Below are 15,216 nucleotides of genomic sequence, written 5' to 3' on the forward strand. Positions count from 1 at the left end.
CTAGCACGCCTAGGTTAAGGACGTATATGAGGTGGCGGCATCTAGTGGGCGATCGGGGTAGCGCATTAAGCACAACAAAGATCAAGTCCAGGAGTCGCTAACGGCAAAGCTTCTTAAGACAGCTTCAGACCGCCTGAATACCAGAGCAGACTCCGCTTGGATTCAAATTTATTCTCGCATTTACTCGACGGTCTACGATCGTTGTCGCCGGAGACACAGTATTCCGTTTTCTTTCAACTACGTTGGCTATAAAGTTGTATTTAGTCAGCTAGCTAGCGGACGCTAACCGAGCTCATCTTACTTTAGTAGTGCAAACGACCCGGCGGTAGATTGCGACCAGTTATCGTGCGTTCTCACTGCCACTGTGTTCACTGGATTGCCAGCTAGCTAGCTGTGACTCTAGCTAGCCGATCGCATCAGAGGCAATTTCGGACAAACTTAGGTTAAATAGCTAGGCTAGCTGGCTAACATTTGTTTCAAGAAACAGCTACGTATCAGCCGAGGAGACAAGAAGCCTGTTGTGGCTACTAGCTAACAGCTCATCTGGATGATGGTCAGGGCTTCGATATGTCACTAGTGCCCAGAAAACAGCACCAGTACAGTCAGCTAGCTAAATGAAACACTGGACAAAGTGTGTAGTGGCTGGCTAGATGATCAGCTAACGACTACCAATACATCAGTTTTGTAGCTGCTATGTTTTTGCACCGAGACTGACTGGCTAGCTAGCTTCTAGCAGTAGCTATTCTAGGTTAGTTGACTGCCAACAGTTGATCTTTTAACATTTAAACATGGGTGTGGTGGAGAGGTTTGTGTCTAATCCGCTGAGTTCATAGGATGGAGAAAGCGTCTCCGAAGGACAACGGCAAACTGTGTTTAAATCCTTTTCCTTCTCTACCCTGAAAAACATTGACGCAGGTGGAACAGTATTTTGGATGTTGCATGAAAAGGACACTGGAGGCCATAGACGTGGCGAAGAAAAAAAGTATATAGGTTTTTATTTAAAAATGCGGAATAATCATGCGAGGAATAGTGGCACACCGGACTTGGAGACGATAGCGACTATACTTCTACATGTATGAACATTGTAGGTTTAATAACGAAAGAGAACTTCAATAATGTCTTCCTACGCCGAATTCGTACCTCCCCCCGAGTGCCCGGTTTTTGAGCCGAGTTGGGAGGATTTTTCGGATCCGTTAGGGTTTATAAACAAGATACGACCCATAGCGGAGCAAAGTGGCATCTGCAAAATCCGACCACCCCAGGTAAGGTGGGATTGTGTCAACAACATGCAGTGATGGGCTCTGAGTGCATACTGTTATTAGCCTTGGACTACAATACAGTGGGGTTTGGATACCTGTGGGTTCCTAAAGACCTGTACGTTAACTCACTGTGGACCTGGCCTAATATATACAAGTATATAATGATATACAATGATATTTTGTTAATAGTTTTGAACATTATCATTCTCATACCACAAAATCTAATTATGATGGCATGTATTTTCAGAAGCTTATAGCTTTCAGCTTGCATCCTTTTTAAGTTAGGCTGTCAGTTTGGGATTAGATACAACAGTGTCTATCTTGGAAGACACTATCTTGGATTTATCTTGGAAGATGCATCGTTTATTGAATTTCCAGTGATGTAGGCTAAACCCATCCCAAGTAACCCCCAAGTTAGTTGTACTATTCATCTTACTCGGTTTCTGTTTTGGGTTTGAAGGATTGGCAGCCCCCTTTTGCTTGTGATGTGCGCAACTTTCATTTTACGCCACGAGTGCAGAGGCTGAATGAGCTGGAGGTAAGTTTTATTTGTGCATCACTTCACACCTCGTTGTCTGCATGCATGTTGTGTTCAGCATGTTTTGCGAGTTCCTCACTGTTCTTAATTGCTTTGTGTGCGGTAGCTTCCTCTTAACCCTTTAGTCTATGTTTACTTGAATGTTTTCATGAACGTATACAAGTGGTGGTTAACAGTGACTAACCTGCAATTTGGGTAATTTGCTTAATATGATATAATTTGCATAATGCAAACTTGCCTTTACTTGCACCTATTACCTTTCATCATAGCCATTATTTTTGGGTGAACTATTCCAGAGAATGGCTCTGTACACATATATTAAAAGTACAAAGATGAGACAGAAGTGGCTGAAATGAGAATTATTCTCCAGTTACTCTGTTTGTTGCTGTTTCTTTCAGGCCCTTACCAGAGTCAAACTCAACTTCTTGGATCAAATTGCCAAGTTTTGGGAACTTCAGGGCTCTAAACTGCGCTTTCCACATGTGGAGAGAAAGATCCTTGACTTGTACCTTCTCAGCAAGGCAAGACCTTCCACCCCCCCAATCAACTACTACACATCCTCCTCCTTTACCCAGTATTAGAGACGGAGCATTTAAACTTTAACGTTTGACGAGCACTAATTATTTGATGGATTTAATCGTACTTGGCCTTCTGTAACCTTTTAGAACCAAAATGGTGTTTCAACACTTGATTCATTCAAATTCCTACACAAAGGCTGAACAATGTCGTTAATTGAAAACACAATATTGTCCTCTGCATTACTAATAGAAGGCTGCAATTTCTAAATGAGCTTCACAATTTCTTCTTGTATGCTGTGAGCATCCTGACCAGTGTCAGACACTGCAGATGAGCGTTCTCTGGAGGTCTTGATTATTTGCATACATGCCAAAGCATCAATGTGTTAATATGAACGGAATAGTATATTTCACTGTATCGTGCAGCCTTTTCTCACATCGTGTTGGTAAAAGATTGCCACTCCCAACTGTGTCAGGAAAAGGTAAAACATTAAACAAAGTTGTGAACCGTTCCTCCTAGATTGTGTCTGCAGAAGGAGGCTTTGAGGCTGTCTGCAAGGAGAAGCGGTGGTCCAAGATAGCCAGTCGCATGGGCTTGCCCTCGGGGAAGAGTATTGGCTCCCTGCTGCGCACCCACTTTGAGAGGATCCTTTACCCATATGAGCTGTTCCAGTCTGGAGCTTCGCTCTCTGTGAGTTTGACTACTCTGCTGTGGACTGTGTACAGCTGGCAGTATTTAGGACTGAAGACGTGTTTTCAGTTTCCTTTCCAGTGTTTGAAGCATGTTTTCTGTTTTCTTTCTGTTACCTTGCTTCATGTAAGTAATCTGGATCTGTAAACTGCAGGGCGTTAACCGGCTGTACCAGGACGGGGATGAAACCGAGGACGTGGATGAAGGAATAGAGGGTGGCTGTGAGGAAGAGGAGGAGGATGAAGAAGAGAAGCAGAGGGAAAAGGAAGGCAGGGAACAGGATGGTCTGGGAGATGGGCCACAAAATAAAGAGCACCCACTTCCTGAGAGGCGCTCACGACGTCTGAAGTCTGAGGTCAGTTCTGTAATTTGCAACACCTGTAGCTTTTACAATGTTAAAAAGTAAAAATCCCAGAGCTAGTTACCTTGTGTCTTTTGTCAAACTCAACAGCTTTCTGTCACAGGAGTCTTTTTCTGCGATTATCTACCTTGGCCTTCCACCAGTTATGCCAGTTAAGGTCAAAGAAGATAAATAAAATGTGTTGAAAAAAACTTTCAAAGTCCCTCTTACAAATCTGTGTGGTTTTGTACGTTCTTGGGCAGCATTTCGTATATTGTTTATACTTTATATTATCTATGGCTATTACCAGCCTGGGCTATTTTGTCTTTTGTTGTGAACTATTTTGTGGTTAAATTAGTTTAATTGAAAAAAGTGTTGACACGTGGACTATTTGTGGTAATTTGGGGACTCCTGTATACATGTTTATCTTGTACTAGTCAAACAACTTAAATGATGACTGTAGCTGCCTAGATGACACATGCACTCATGTATTCCACCATGGCTTGGTCTGGCTGTGCTCCCAGACTCCTTGCTCGTCCTAGATTCTCTGGCGCCTGTAGATCGCCCGGTTGGGGAAACATGTTTGTCATTCCAGCATAATCGCTCACTTTGTAGCATGTCTCCAGGACAGTGCCCAGATGCTCACATTAATTTTTTGCGTTATTTGCGTTCCTTCAGCGAGAGAACAAAGAGCCCAAAAGCCTGCAGATCTTTGGCAGCAGTCCTAAGGTGGTCGGCCTGGAGATCATCCCGTCCGGTAAGTTTCCCACGCTCGCCGAAGTTGTTCCCGGCAGATGCTTGGATGAAGAAGTGTTGCATTTTCGTTGCACAAAGAAACCTTTGAGGTTTGAGAATTAAGTTTTGACACCTGGGCTTTTGTAACACAGATGACGGGTTCAAGAAACAGAGATACCTCAAGGCACAAGCTTTTGCTATTAAGATGCGTCCACGCAAGGAAACTCTAGAAGTTAATTTTGTAAGTATTGTGTTGGTTTGTTTTTCCATACGTAGTTCTTTGAGTGTTTTCTTTGTGATTTGTAAATATTGAAATAGTACGTTTAAGACCAACAGCACTAATCACTAGCTTTTTTAAAATTGCTTTTAAATTGAGAGACATGTATACACTCCTAGATTGACCTATACATGTGCATGTCCTGTGGGCGGGGTGATGAGGAGGACCGCCTCCTGTTGTGTGATGGCTGTGATGACAGCTACCACACATTTTGCCTGATCCCACCACTTCAGGATGTGCCAAAGGGTGACTGGCGCTGTCCCAAGTGTGTGGCAGAGGTATGCCAGCCTACCCTTCTTCCCCTGCCCACATTAGTGCAGATTTCATAAGCCTCTACCCGACCCCCCTGTGGCCAATTTTATTGCATTCCATCATTATTTATTTCCATCACTCCACTCTCTGCTGTCATTGGCAGTAGCATGTTGTGTGTGTGTGTGTGTGTGGTACCTTGGGGTGATTGGTTTGCTGGGTGAGCACTGCCCCTTCTCTCCCCGCAGGAGTGCAGCAAACCTCGGGAGGCGTTTGGCTTCGAGCAGGCGGTGCGGGAGTACACGCTGCAGAGCTTTGGCGAGATGGCAGATCACTTCAAGTCGGACTACTTCAACATGCCAGTTCATGTAAGCACCATGAAGTCCGCCGCAGCTAGTGCAGCTGCTAATGAGGTCCAAGAAAGAGGTCGCGTAGAAATCGCTAGTTAGAAAACTGTCCAGAAAACCCATCGTGTGCAAATTGTGCATTTTTGTCATTTTAGCATTAGGATTAAGTCTCTTAATTCTTTGTTTAGCTTACATTCTAACAGGACCGGTGCTAATGGTACTACCCATCTGCAGTCTGGTTTAAGAAATGTGGTTTGAGAGTGACTGTTCATCTCAGATGGTGCCCACTGAGCTGGTGGAGAAGGAGTTCTGGAGGCTGGTGAGCAGCATTGAGGAGGACGTGATCGTGGAATACGGGGCCGATATCAGCTCCAAAGAAGTGGGCAGTGGATTTCCTGTCCGAGACGGGAAGAGACGACTCTTGGGGGACGAGGAGGTAAGCGTTTCGCCATCTCAGAGTACACATTAGCCAGTAAGCACACAGACATCTTTGATGGTACTAATGAAAACAGTGTGTGTATTTACCACTCCGATTGCTGGGACACTGGAAGGTGGTCTTAGGCCGCCTGCATCGCCGTCCCCTTTTTGTTTAGGTCAAGAAGCAGCGGAATATTCAACCCAATAAGAGTACCTTTTGACGTAGATGCAGCGTGTCTGATAACACCACTTGCCCGTGTTGGCGGTGCCTTCCTCCTCAGGACTACGCCAACTCCGGCTGGAACCTGAACAACATGCCTGTGCTGGAACAGTCCGTGCTCGCCCACATCAATGCCGACATCTCGGGCATGAAGGTACCCTGGCTCTACGTGGGCATGTGCTTCTCCTCCTTCTGCTGGCACATTGAAGACCACTGGAGCTACTCCATCAACTACCTGCACTGGTACGATGCCCGTGAGACCCATCTCCTCATAGGGTGGCGCAATAGAAACGCTCCTCTTGAAAGTTCAAAAAGTAGTTCAGCCTCGAGCTGGCGTCTTGTGATGATGGGCTGACGAAGTGGTTGAAGTGTTGTTCGTGGCTGATGTTAGGGGGGAGCCCAAGACGTGGTACGGGGTCCCCGCCCATGCAGCAGAACAGCTGGAGGCAGTGATGAAGAAGCTAGCCCCGGAGCTGTTCGACTCTCAGCCAGACTTGCTGCACCAGCTGGTCACCATCATGAACCCCAATGTTCTCATGGAGCATGGCGTGCCAGTGGGTTTACACTCTTCTGTCTTCTTTTGTGATGACGTGCATCGCTGATTTTAGTTTTCCATTGGCTTCATCAAAAGCTTAAAGTTGTTTTGTTCTCTTTGCTTGGTTTACTAAACAGGTGTTTCGGACCAACCAGTGTGCTGGGGAGTTTGTGGTTACCTTCCCAAGGGCATATCATAGCGGCTTTAACCAGGGCTACAACTTTGCTGAAGCTGTCAACTTCTGTACTGCAGACTGGGTATGTCTGTCCATCTGTATATCGGCTTTGAGGGAGCGCTTGCCAGTTGACCATCAAAGACCTGTTGTGCTCAGTAGATTTCCCATATTTGTTCACGTGCTGCTGAAATGAATCTGCACAACGCACCGTTTCCATTGGTCAGTGACGGCAGCTACGTAAACGCCTTCAATTTACGCATGGATGCAAGCCTGGTTTTAGGTTTTCCAGGTCCACCCCGAATGATCGAAAGCTTGGGGCGGAAATCCTTGTTTTAGTTCCCGCCGTGTCCCCGCGCTCGGCCGACCGCAGGCCGCCCCGTCTGTCGGCCCGACCGCTTACGACCGCTTACGCTTGTGTGCAGCTGCCCCTGGGCCGCCAGTGCGTGGCGCACTACCGCCGCCTGCAGCGCCACTGCGTCTTCTCGCATGAGGAGCTGCTGTGCAAGATGGCGGCCGACCCGGAGAGCCTAGACGTGGAGCTGGCCGCTGCCGTGCACAAGGAGCTCGGGGAGTTGATGGAGGAAGAGAGCAGCCTCCGGCAGGCCGTGCAGGACATGGTGAGACGCCTGGACGGACAGCCTGGCCCAGCTGCCATCACACTGGTTTTAGTGAAAACCAGCCTGGGTTTGCACCAGTAAAAAAAATCATCTTCACATTGCGTTAAACGCAAAATGCTTTTCAGCAGGTGTTACTAGTGTGCTTGTGTAGGCAGCTTGATGGGGGGGAAAATTCTAGATGACCAATCGTACGTTTTAAAGAACACTGAACCTTTTCAGTGTGTCTGTAGACACTATTCAACTGCTGGTGTTTTATTTTATCTGTGCAAGTCCTGAAGTAAAGCCTTACATGCTGCAGTTTAACATGATTTAGTTTAACAGTGTATTGTGCACGTAAACAAAGATTCTAGACTGAAAAAAGACTGAAATGTTCATAAGATAAAATGCTGCTTGCACAACAAGATCAACTAAGAAGGCCGCAAATGATTAGATGATTTTTTCGATTTGGAGGACACAGCCCTAATAGCGGTGAAAATTACCAGACTCAATCTTCTATTCATCCTAAGTGTCAGGTGGAAGGTTTCCCAGTTACAATTAGATGGGAAACACATTTATTTCCACTCTCTGCCTGCAGGGGGTGCTGTGCTCTGAGCAGGAGGTGTTTGAGCTGGTCCCCGACGATGAGCGACAGTGTTGCAGATGTAAAACCACCTGCTTCCTGTCAGCGCTGACGTGCCCGTGCAGCCCCGAGCGCCTGGTGTGCCTGCACCACGCCGCTGAGCTGTGCGACTGCCCTCTTGCTAACAAGTGCCTCAGGTCAGCTGTCATGCTGTCATACAGGCATGCACATGAACGTACTGGTGGGCATGTGTGTGTTTGGGACTTGCGTCAGTGTAAGCTATGGGTTATATGCACTGTGGGATGTCTTTTTAGTTTTTATTTTTGCACAACACCCCTGAAGGATTGCAGTGTAAAGTCAGTGAACCTAAAAAAAGCTTCTTGACAGCAAAGGGGTCAGGTTAAAGAGACAACGAAGTCAGGAATGATTCAGTTCTTCCTACCGGGGCGATGCTTCCTGTGTGCTACTGAGGCTACTTCTCCACTTTGAGAAAATTCTTGTTTAATTTGCATGAAGTGGCAAGAAATAGCAGACCGTTGGGGCCATTATGGAGCCGTGCGTGTGTTACAGGTTCAGGTACGATCAGGAGGAGTTCCCTGCAATGCTGTATGGGGTGAAGTCACGCGCCCAGTCCTATGACACCTGGGCCAAGAGAGTCAGCGATGCCATGGGAGCCGATCACAAGAACAAGAAAGGTAAATGCACGTGCGCGCGTACACGTACACACACACACACACACACACACACACACACACACACACACACACACACACACACACACACACACACACACTGGCACACTCCTCCACACCCTCATCCCTCCTCTTGTTCCTTCCCACAGATCTGATTGAGCTGAAGGTGCTGCTAGAGGACGCAGAGGACAGGAAGTACCCAGAGAACAATCTGTTCCGCAAGCTGCGGGAGATGGTGAAGGAGGCAGAGACCTGCTCCTCCGTGGCCCAGCTGCTCCTCAGCCACAAGCAGAGAACCAAGTGTGTAACTCGGCACCTCTACCAAGCCAAGCCATTAATCCCTCCGTTATTGCGTTAGGCAAAGTCGGATCAGGCCAGATCCGAAAACCGTTCTCATGGTGTGAAAATAATGTGAACTTCTTTTTGCCTTTTGTCCTTGACTGACCGAGAGTTGGAAAATGTTTAAAGCGAGATTGTCTGAGAGCAATTATCCGATTGACTTACTGATTGCCTGATGTTTTTGCTCTCTGTGCTTGAAGAAGGGAGCGACCAGAGAGCGGCCGCACGCGCACCAAGCTGACGGTGGATGAGTTGAAGGCCTTCGTGGAGCAGCTGTTCCGTCTGCCCTGCGTCATAAGCCAGGCGCGTCAGGTCAAAGTGAGCACACGCACACCCTGCCCCACGTTCCTCCACGTTAAAGCCAAAGAGCTGAAGCCTGTGAAGAGATTTCCGCATTCACCTTCTCTCCTCTGTCTCACCTTCCCCTGCCCCCCCCTTCCCTCCTCCAGGAGCTGCTGGAGAACGTGGAGGACTTCCACGAGCGCGCACAGGTGGCCCTGGCTGACGAGACGCCCGATTCGGCCAAGCTGCAGGCCCTGGTTGACCTGGGCGCTGGCCTGGACGTGGAGCTGCCCGAGCTGCCGCGCCTCAAGCAGGAGCTCCAGCAGGCGCGCTGGCTCGATGAGGTGCGCCTGGCCCTGCAGGAACCGCAGCGAGTCACGCTCGAGCTCATGAAGCGCCTCATTGACTCGGGCGTGGGTCTGGCGCCGCACCACGCTGTAGAGAAGGCCATGGGCGAGCTACAGGAGATCCTCACCGTGTCCGAGCGCTGGGAGGACAAGGCTCGGGCCTGCCTGCAGGCCAGGTGACCACCTCAGAACTCCTCAGACAGCATTCAGCGCAAGATCCCTTAGGCAGACCCATTAATCCTTCAGCATAAAGGATCAGTGTTAAGTTTTAAGTAGGATCGATGGCAAGGGTTCTGTCAGATCTGTTTGGACACCCCATGAGGGGGTGGGGTTGTATTTTTAAACTGGATCCAGTGTCAGCAGCAGAGAGCCAGTAAGCATGATTGAGGCTCATACACGTTTGCCTGTTTATATTATGGAATTTGTTGCCATAAAAAGCTAATGTCAGGCCTCATATAAAACCCCAGCATTTATCCTGAGGCCAAACTGTGTCTTAGGAATCCCTTGGTACAATTTAAAACGGTCTGGTTTTCACATCCGAAGAAAGCGTGTCTTGTTTTCACATCTTGAACTATCAGTTGTGGAGTTGAACAGCGTTTGATGTTTCTGTGATCTCAGACCACGGCACAGTATGGTCAGCCTTGAAAGCATCGTCATAGAGGCCAAGAACATTCCTGCCTACCTGCCCAATGTGCTGGCCCTTCGAGAAGCACTGCACAAAGCCAAGGAGTGGACAGCCAGAGTGGAGGCCATCCAGGTAGATCAGATTCCCACATCTGTGGTCACAGATCACAGGTGTGTGAGTGCGCATACACTATGTGGTGGAGGAAGACAATTGTGTGTTGGTGCTTGATTTAAAAGCGCTCAAGGAGACCAGGGTCTCTGTAGCAGTAATGATCTGTTTTGCTTTCGGTGTTCCAACAGAATGGCAGCAACTACGCCTACCTAGACCAGCTGGAGGCTCTGTTGGCAAGGGGCCGGTCCATTCCCGTGCGTCTGGATGCCCTGCCGCAGGTGGAGTCCCAGGTGGCCTCGGCCCGAGCCTGGAGGGAGAGGACGGCTCGCACCTTCCTCAAGAAGAACTCCACCTACACCCTGCTGCAGGTGAGACCCTCCGCAAGTGTTCGATTGAACGGTCAATCGAAGAGAATCTCAAAACACGTCAGGTTTTCAGAACATGTCAGTGTTGGGTGTAGCAGCGCTGAAGACAGCACAGCATGTGGAACCCTGTGTGGAACTCCTACAGCCCGAACTGACCCGTGAAAACGGTTGTGTGGCTCCTCTCGCAGGTCTTGAGCCCCCGCGCGGACATCGGCGTGTACGGCACAGGCAAGAGCAAGCGCAAGCGGGCCAAGGAGCTGCTGGAGAAGGAACGCGGCGGGGATCTGGACAGCCTGAGTGACCTGGACGATGTTGGCGAGGAGGTGTGCGAGCCCGCCGCTGTAGTTGCAGCCTTCAAGGCCAAGGAGCAGCAGGAGGTAGAGGCAATCCACTCGCTGCGCGCCGCCAACCTGGCCAAGATGGCCATGGCCGACCGCATTGAGGAGGTCAAGTTCTGCCTGTGCCGCAAGACGGCCGTGGGCTTCATGCTGCAGTGCGAGCTGTGCAAGGACTGGTTCCACGGCGCCTGCGTGCCCCTGCCCAAGACGGGCTCGCAGAAGCGGCTGGCGGCCGGCTGGCAGGGGGGCAGCAAGGAGGCCAAGTTCTTGTGCCCGCTGTGCCAGCGCTCGCGCCGGCCCCGTCTGGAGACCATCCTGTCGCTGCTGGTGTCCCTGCAGAAGCTGCCTGTGCGACTGCCCGAGGGCGAGGCGCTGCAGTGCCTGACGGAGCGCGCCATGAGCTGGCAGGACCGTGCGCGGCAGGCCCTGGCGACCGACGAGCTCTCGTCCGCCCTGGCCAAGCTATCCGTGCTCAGCCAGCGCATGGTGGAGCTGGCGGCGCGCGAGAAGACGGAGAAGATCATCAACGCCGAGCTGCAGAAGGCCGCCGCCAACCCAGACCTGCAGGTAAGGTCGGCGAGCTCGGCCCCGCTATGCATCTGACGCGCGCGTCATCCTGGCTTCCTGATTTTCTCCTGTTTTTCCCTCCTCTTTATTATCTCCCATATTTATTTTTGTCCTGCGTATGTAAATTTCATCTATCGCACCTTCACGCCTGTAACTGGTGACTCACACTGGAGGAGTGCGGCTGTCTTACTCTCCTTCGTGGTGTCTGTCTGGTGCTAGTTCTTCCTCTCCATTGTTCCCTTCTGCTTGACCATTGGAGGTCTGACCCCACATGTGCCTAATGCTCTTTTGGGACAGTGACCATTGTCTGAATCCTATACAAATATATTTGAGCTGAATTGATAACATGATAACGTCAGTTACTGACAGAAATACCAGTACTGACCCGCTGTACATGGCATGGCGGCGTTTGCCTGCTGTGGGTCACGGTTTCTGCTGTTGCGCCTCCTGGGTGTTTGCTGAAGTGCGGTATAACCGGCGCTGTTGTCTCCTGGTGTGCCGCTGCACTCCCCTGCATCCCAGGGTCACATCCAGACGTTCCAGCAGGCAGGCTTCAGCAGGGCCACCTCGCCCCGTGCCTCCCTGGACTACGACGACGAGGAGACCGACTCTGACGAGGACATCCGCGAGACTTACGGCTATGACGTAAAGGTGGTGTTATTGAAAGGCCTGTGCAGAAAATAAAATTTTTTTCTTTTTAAAAATTATTTGATTTTAATCTATGTGGAAAATAAGTCCTCATCGTTTCAGTGTGATGCTGTCGTACTATATAAGCGTGCTGCAGGCATTGTCGGTGTAAATGGAGTGTGTGTCCCTGCCTTCAGGACTCTGGGGAATTGAAGCCCTACTTGTTCTGTGATGAGGAGATCCCTGTGAAATCGGAAGAAGTCGTCAGTCACATGTGGCCAGCCACGCCCTCCTTCTGCGCAGAACATGCCTATTCTTCTGCCTCCAAGTCTTGCCCCCAGAGTAAGCAATGCTACATGTACAACATGACTGACAAACCCATATACTATATGATCCACACTTTATATATAAAATACAGACATACTTATGTTTTGCAAAGAAAAAACATGTAACCATGTTTAAAGGAAAATCCCGTACCTTGCGGCATATTTATTGAATCAGGCTTGCTTTCCTCAACTGGACTGCCTGCTTCTTTTGCTATGACTTTAGTTATATGGTTGATCCTAGCAAACTTGTTTTATCGTATTACTACGACACAATTCAACATCACATTTCCCAACCACTTCCCCCCGACCTCCCCAGACCAAACCACCCCACGCAAGCAGCCCAGGAAGACACCCCTGGTGCCACGCAGCCTGGAGCCGCCGGTGCTGGAGCTGTCCCCGCCTGCCAAGGCCCAGCTGGAGGAGCTGATGATGGAGGGCGACCTGCTGGAGGTCTCCCTCGATGAGACGCAGCACATCTGGAGGATCCTGCAGGCCACGCACCCTCCCTCTGAGGATCGCTTCCTGCAGATCATGGAGGTGAGCACGTTGATGCACCATGACGTGCCGCGGCAGTACGCTCTGGGCTAGAGGCAGGGAGGCAGAATGTGATAGTTCAGTCTGGCATGCATGAGACTTTCCTACTCTCCTCATAACTCATTTGAAGTTTCCTCATTTTGTCCATTTATTGTAATTTAAGGCAATGGTAGCTCCGTGGTTAAGATACTTGACTGGTAATCAGAAGGTTGCCAGTTCAAGCCTCACTGCTGCCAAGTTGCCCCCGTTGGGCCCCTGAACAAGACCCTTTAACCCTCAATTGCTCATGTTGTATTCAGTCATAATTGTAAGTTGCTTTAGATAGAAGCGTCAGCTAAATGCCATGAATGTGAAATATAGCGAATATTGTCCTGATGCCCTCTGACGCGATGGTTCTTTTTTTTTTGGTTTTTTTTGGTTTTTTTCCCCTGTTGTGCTGTGTCCCACCCCCCCAGTTTGAGGAGCCCCTGCTGGAGAAGCCCATGAAGCTGAAGGTGAAGGACGTGGAGAGGAAGAGGAAGAGGAAGCTGGAGCGTGCCGAGCAGCAGCAGCTGCTGATGGCGGCCGGCGGCGGCGGCGTGGAGGGCCGGCCCAAGTGCAAGGACATCAAGCGCGTCCTGGAGGCGGGGAGCAAGCCCAAGAAGAAGAAGCTCAAGTTCAGCCCGGACAAGTCACGCGAGCTGAAGCATCTGGCCAAGCGCCTGGCCAAGGAGGAGAAGGAGAGGAAGAGGAAGGAGAGGGCCGCGGCGGCCAAGGCCGAGCTAGCCAAGGAGAGCCTGGAGAAGAAGAAGGAGAAGAAGGTCCTGGACATCCCCTCCAAGTACGACTGGTCGGGAGCGGAGGACTCGAACGACGAGAACGCCGTGTGCGCCGCTAAGAACTGCCAGAGGCCGTGCAGGGACAAGGTTAGTGAGCAGAGCGATGGCTGCACAAGGTGGTCTTTTGGTCTTTCTTACGGCAGTGCTTATGACGCAGAAGGCTGCCACGTGCACTCCTTTACTTTGATTTAAGTGATATGGCTTCAGTGTACATAGGACGGGGTACATCACTGGGGAAAGGGAGGAGGTTGTGGAGTTTAAGCCCTACATGCTTTTGGAATTTCCTCAGTATTTTTTCACTCTTTGAACTTTGGTTCATTGCGATGCATGTAATTTTTACTCACTAATGAATTTTAATAGCACTGCATCCTAACACACTGTTGCTGCCTACATTTGTGTAACATTATTATTGAATGTCCTCAGAAGGAAACTGTTCACATTTGTGAAACTTAAGAGTGATGGTTCTCTCTCTCTCTGTCTCAGGTGGACTGGGTTCAGTGTGATGGCGGATGTGATGAGTGGTTCCATCAGGTGTGCGTCGGTGTGTCATGCGAGATGGCTGAAAACGAAGACTATATCTGCTCCGCCTGCTCCCGTAAGGCGGGAGCACTTCCTGGAGGCGGGGCATGCATTAAAGTGGGTGTGGAGGCTGTGGTAGTGACATCCCCCGTCTGTAGTACTCAGACACTCTCTCCCCTGTCCCAGCCAGAGCCCCAGGAGGGCAGCTAACCCACACAGCCTGTGGACTACATACGGTCCCTAGAACTGCTCTGTTTCTTTGCTCCAGTCCTTAGGGCAGCCAATCAAAATACAAACCCAGAAATCCCCTCTTGAACCTATTGGTGGACTGTGATGCATAATTGCAACCTCACTGCTGCACAGTGCATAAACAAAAAGGATGAGTTATGTTACATGAGCAGTAGTCTGTCATGGTGTCTGCATGGGTGGATTCTAATCATGGATTATCACTTGCATCAAGATGTTTGATGAACAGGCCTGGAGAAACTCAGAACTGGTCAAATGGCACACTGGAGACATTCCATCTTGCGCCGTAGTCTAGGGTTATCCAGGGGTATGCAGATCTTTTGTAATTACAGATAGCTGAAGGAAATGTTAACATAACTGATTGGCCACTTTGCCATCACACCTGACTGCTAAGTAAAGGGAAAGAGTGGAAAATCTAGGACCATGAGACCTGTGATTTGAATACCCCTGCCATAATTATAGACCCAAAAAATGTCATGGCCAAACAAACATCAGTCTTCTCAATGCTCATATTTTGTTTTTGTTTTTTCATTTTGTTTCCTCACCCTCCAGACTGGTTGACTATAGAGCTTAGGTTGAGCCTCGACCACATACACCAGCAACCTACCAGCACACACGTGGGATATTGTTTGTCAAGATTGTTTAAACTTGCCTAATGATTTCCCCCCCATGTTGACAGTTGTACTCACAGACCATAATATTTTGACCCTACGGTATCCCCCAATGATCTACTTGGCTTTGGATGTCCCATCAACAGCCTAGGAGGATTACTAACCTGCTCATCTTGATCTACCTGGTGAATAAACAAGTTGCCACTCAACATGTAGCACCTGGATAGTTGTATGCAGTTAAATATATTTATGATGTAAATAGGTTTTAAGGAATCCATAATGTGGCTGTTTTCATTGCTCAACTTTATTAAAACTATTCCTAGTGAAACAAAGCCAGATTATTGTTTTATTTGAGCATTTAATATATGTAAAATGAGAGATTTTACAAATACATA

The 15,216-nt window shown here is 49.2% G+C and overlaps 1 protein-coding gene across 4 annotated transcripts; it reads left to right on the forward strand.

Annotated features, from left to right (window-relative positions):
* The first annotated feature begins 56 nt into the window (after positions 1-56).
* kdm5a (lysine demethylase 5A) lies at positions 57-15,153 on the forward strand. Of its 4 annotated transcripts, none has more exons than XM_027003889.3 (27): positions 57-1,262; positions 1,720-1,797; positions 2,196-2,318; positions 2,833-3,003; positions 3,158-3,358; positions 4,022-4,100; positions 4,231-4,319; positions 4,475-4,633; positions 4,853-4,972; positions 5,229-5,387; positions 5,650-5,831; positions 5,980-6,142; positions 6,261-6,380; positions 6,721-6,915; positions 7,490-7,671; positions 8,045-8,169; positions 8,316-8,466; positions 8,709-8,823; positions 8,955-9,310; positions 9,753-9,891; positions 10,059-10,238; positions 10,424-11,140; positions 11,663-11,791; positions 11,965-12,109; positions 12,410-12,630; positions 13,083-13,532; positions 13,929-15,153. In XM_027003889.3, the coding sequence occupies exons 1-27, from the start codon at positions 1,116-1,118 to the stop codon at positions 14,172-14,174; spliced, it is 5,142 nt and encodes a 1,713-aa protein (XP_026859690.2). In that variant the 5' UTR covers positions 57-1,115; the 3' UTR covers positions 14,175-15,153. The 4 variants fall into 4 exon arrangements, with proteins under 4 accessions (XP_026859690.2, XP_081578571.1, XP_035384330.1 ...); XM_035528437.2 differs by having other exon boundaries at positions 58-1,262; positions 8,706-8,823; XM_081722444.1 differs by lacking the exon at positions 4,475-4,633 and having other exon boundaries at positions 58-1,262; positions 8,706-8,823.
* Positions 15,154-15,216: the final 63 nt, after the last annotated feature.

Source organism: Electrophorus electricus, chromosome 11 (genome assembly GCF_041902795.1).
Source record: "Electrophorus electricus isolate QZ-2024a chromosome 11, ASM4190279v1, whole genome shotgun sequence".
In the NCBI taxonomy this organism is placed as follows: Eukaryota; Metazoa; Chordata; class Actinopteri; order Gymnotiformes; family Gymnotidae; genus Electrophorus; species Electrophorus electricus.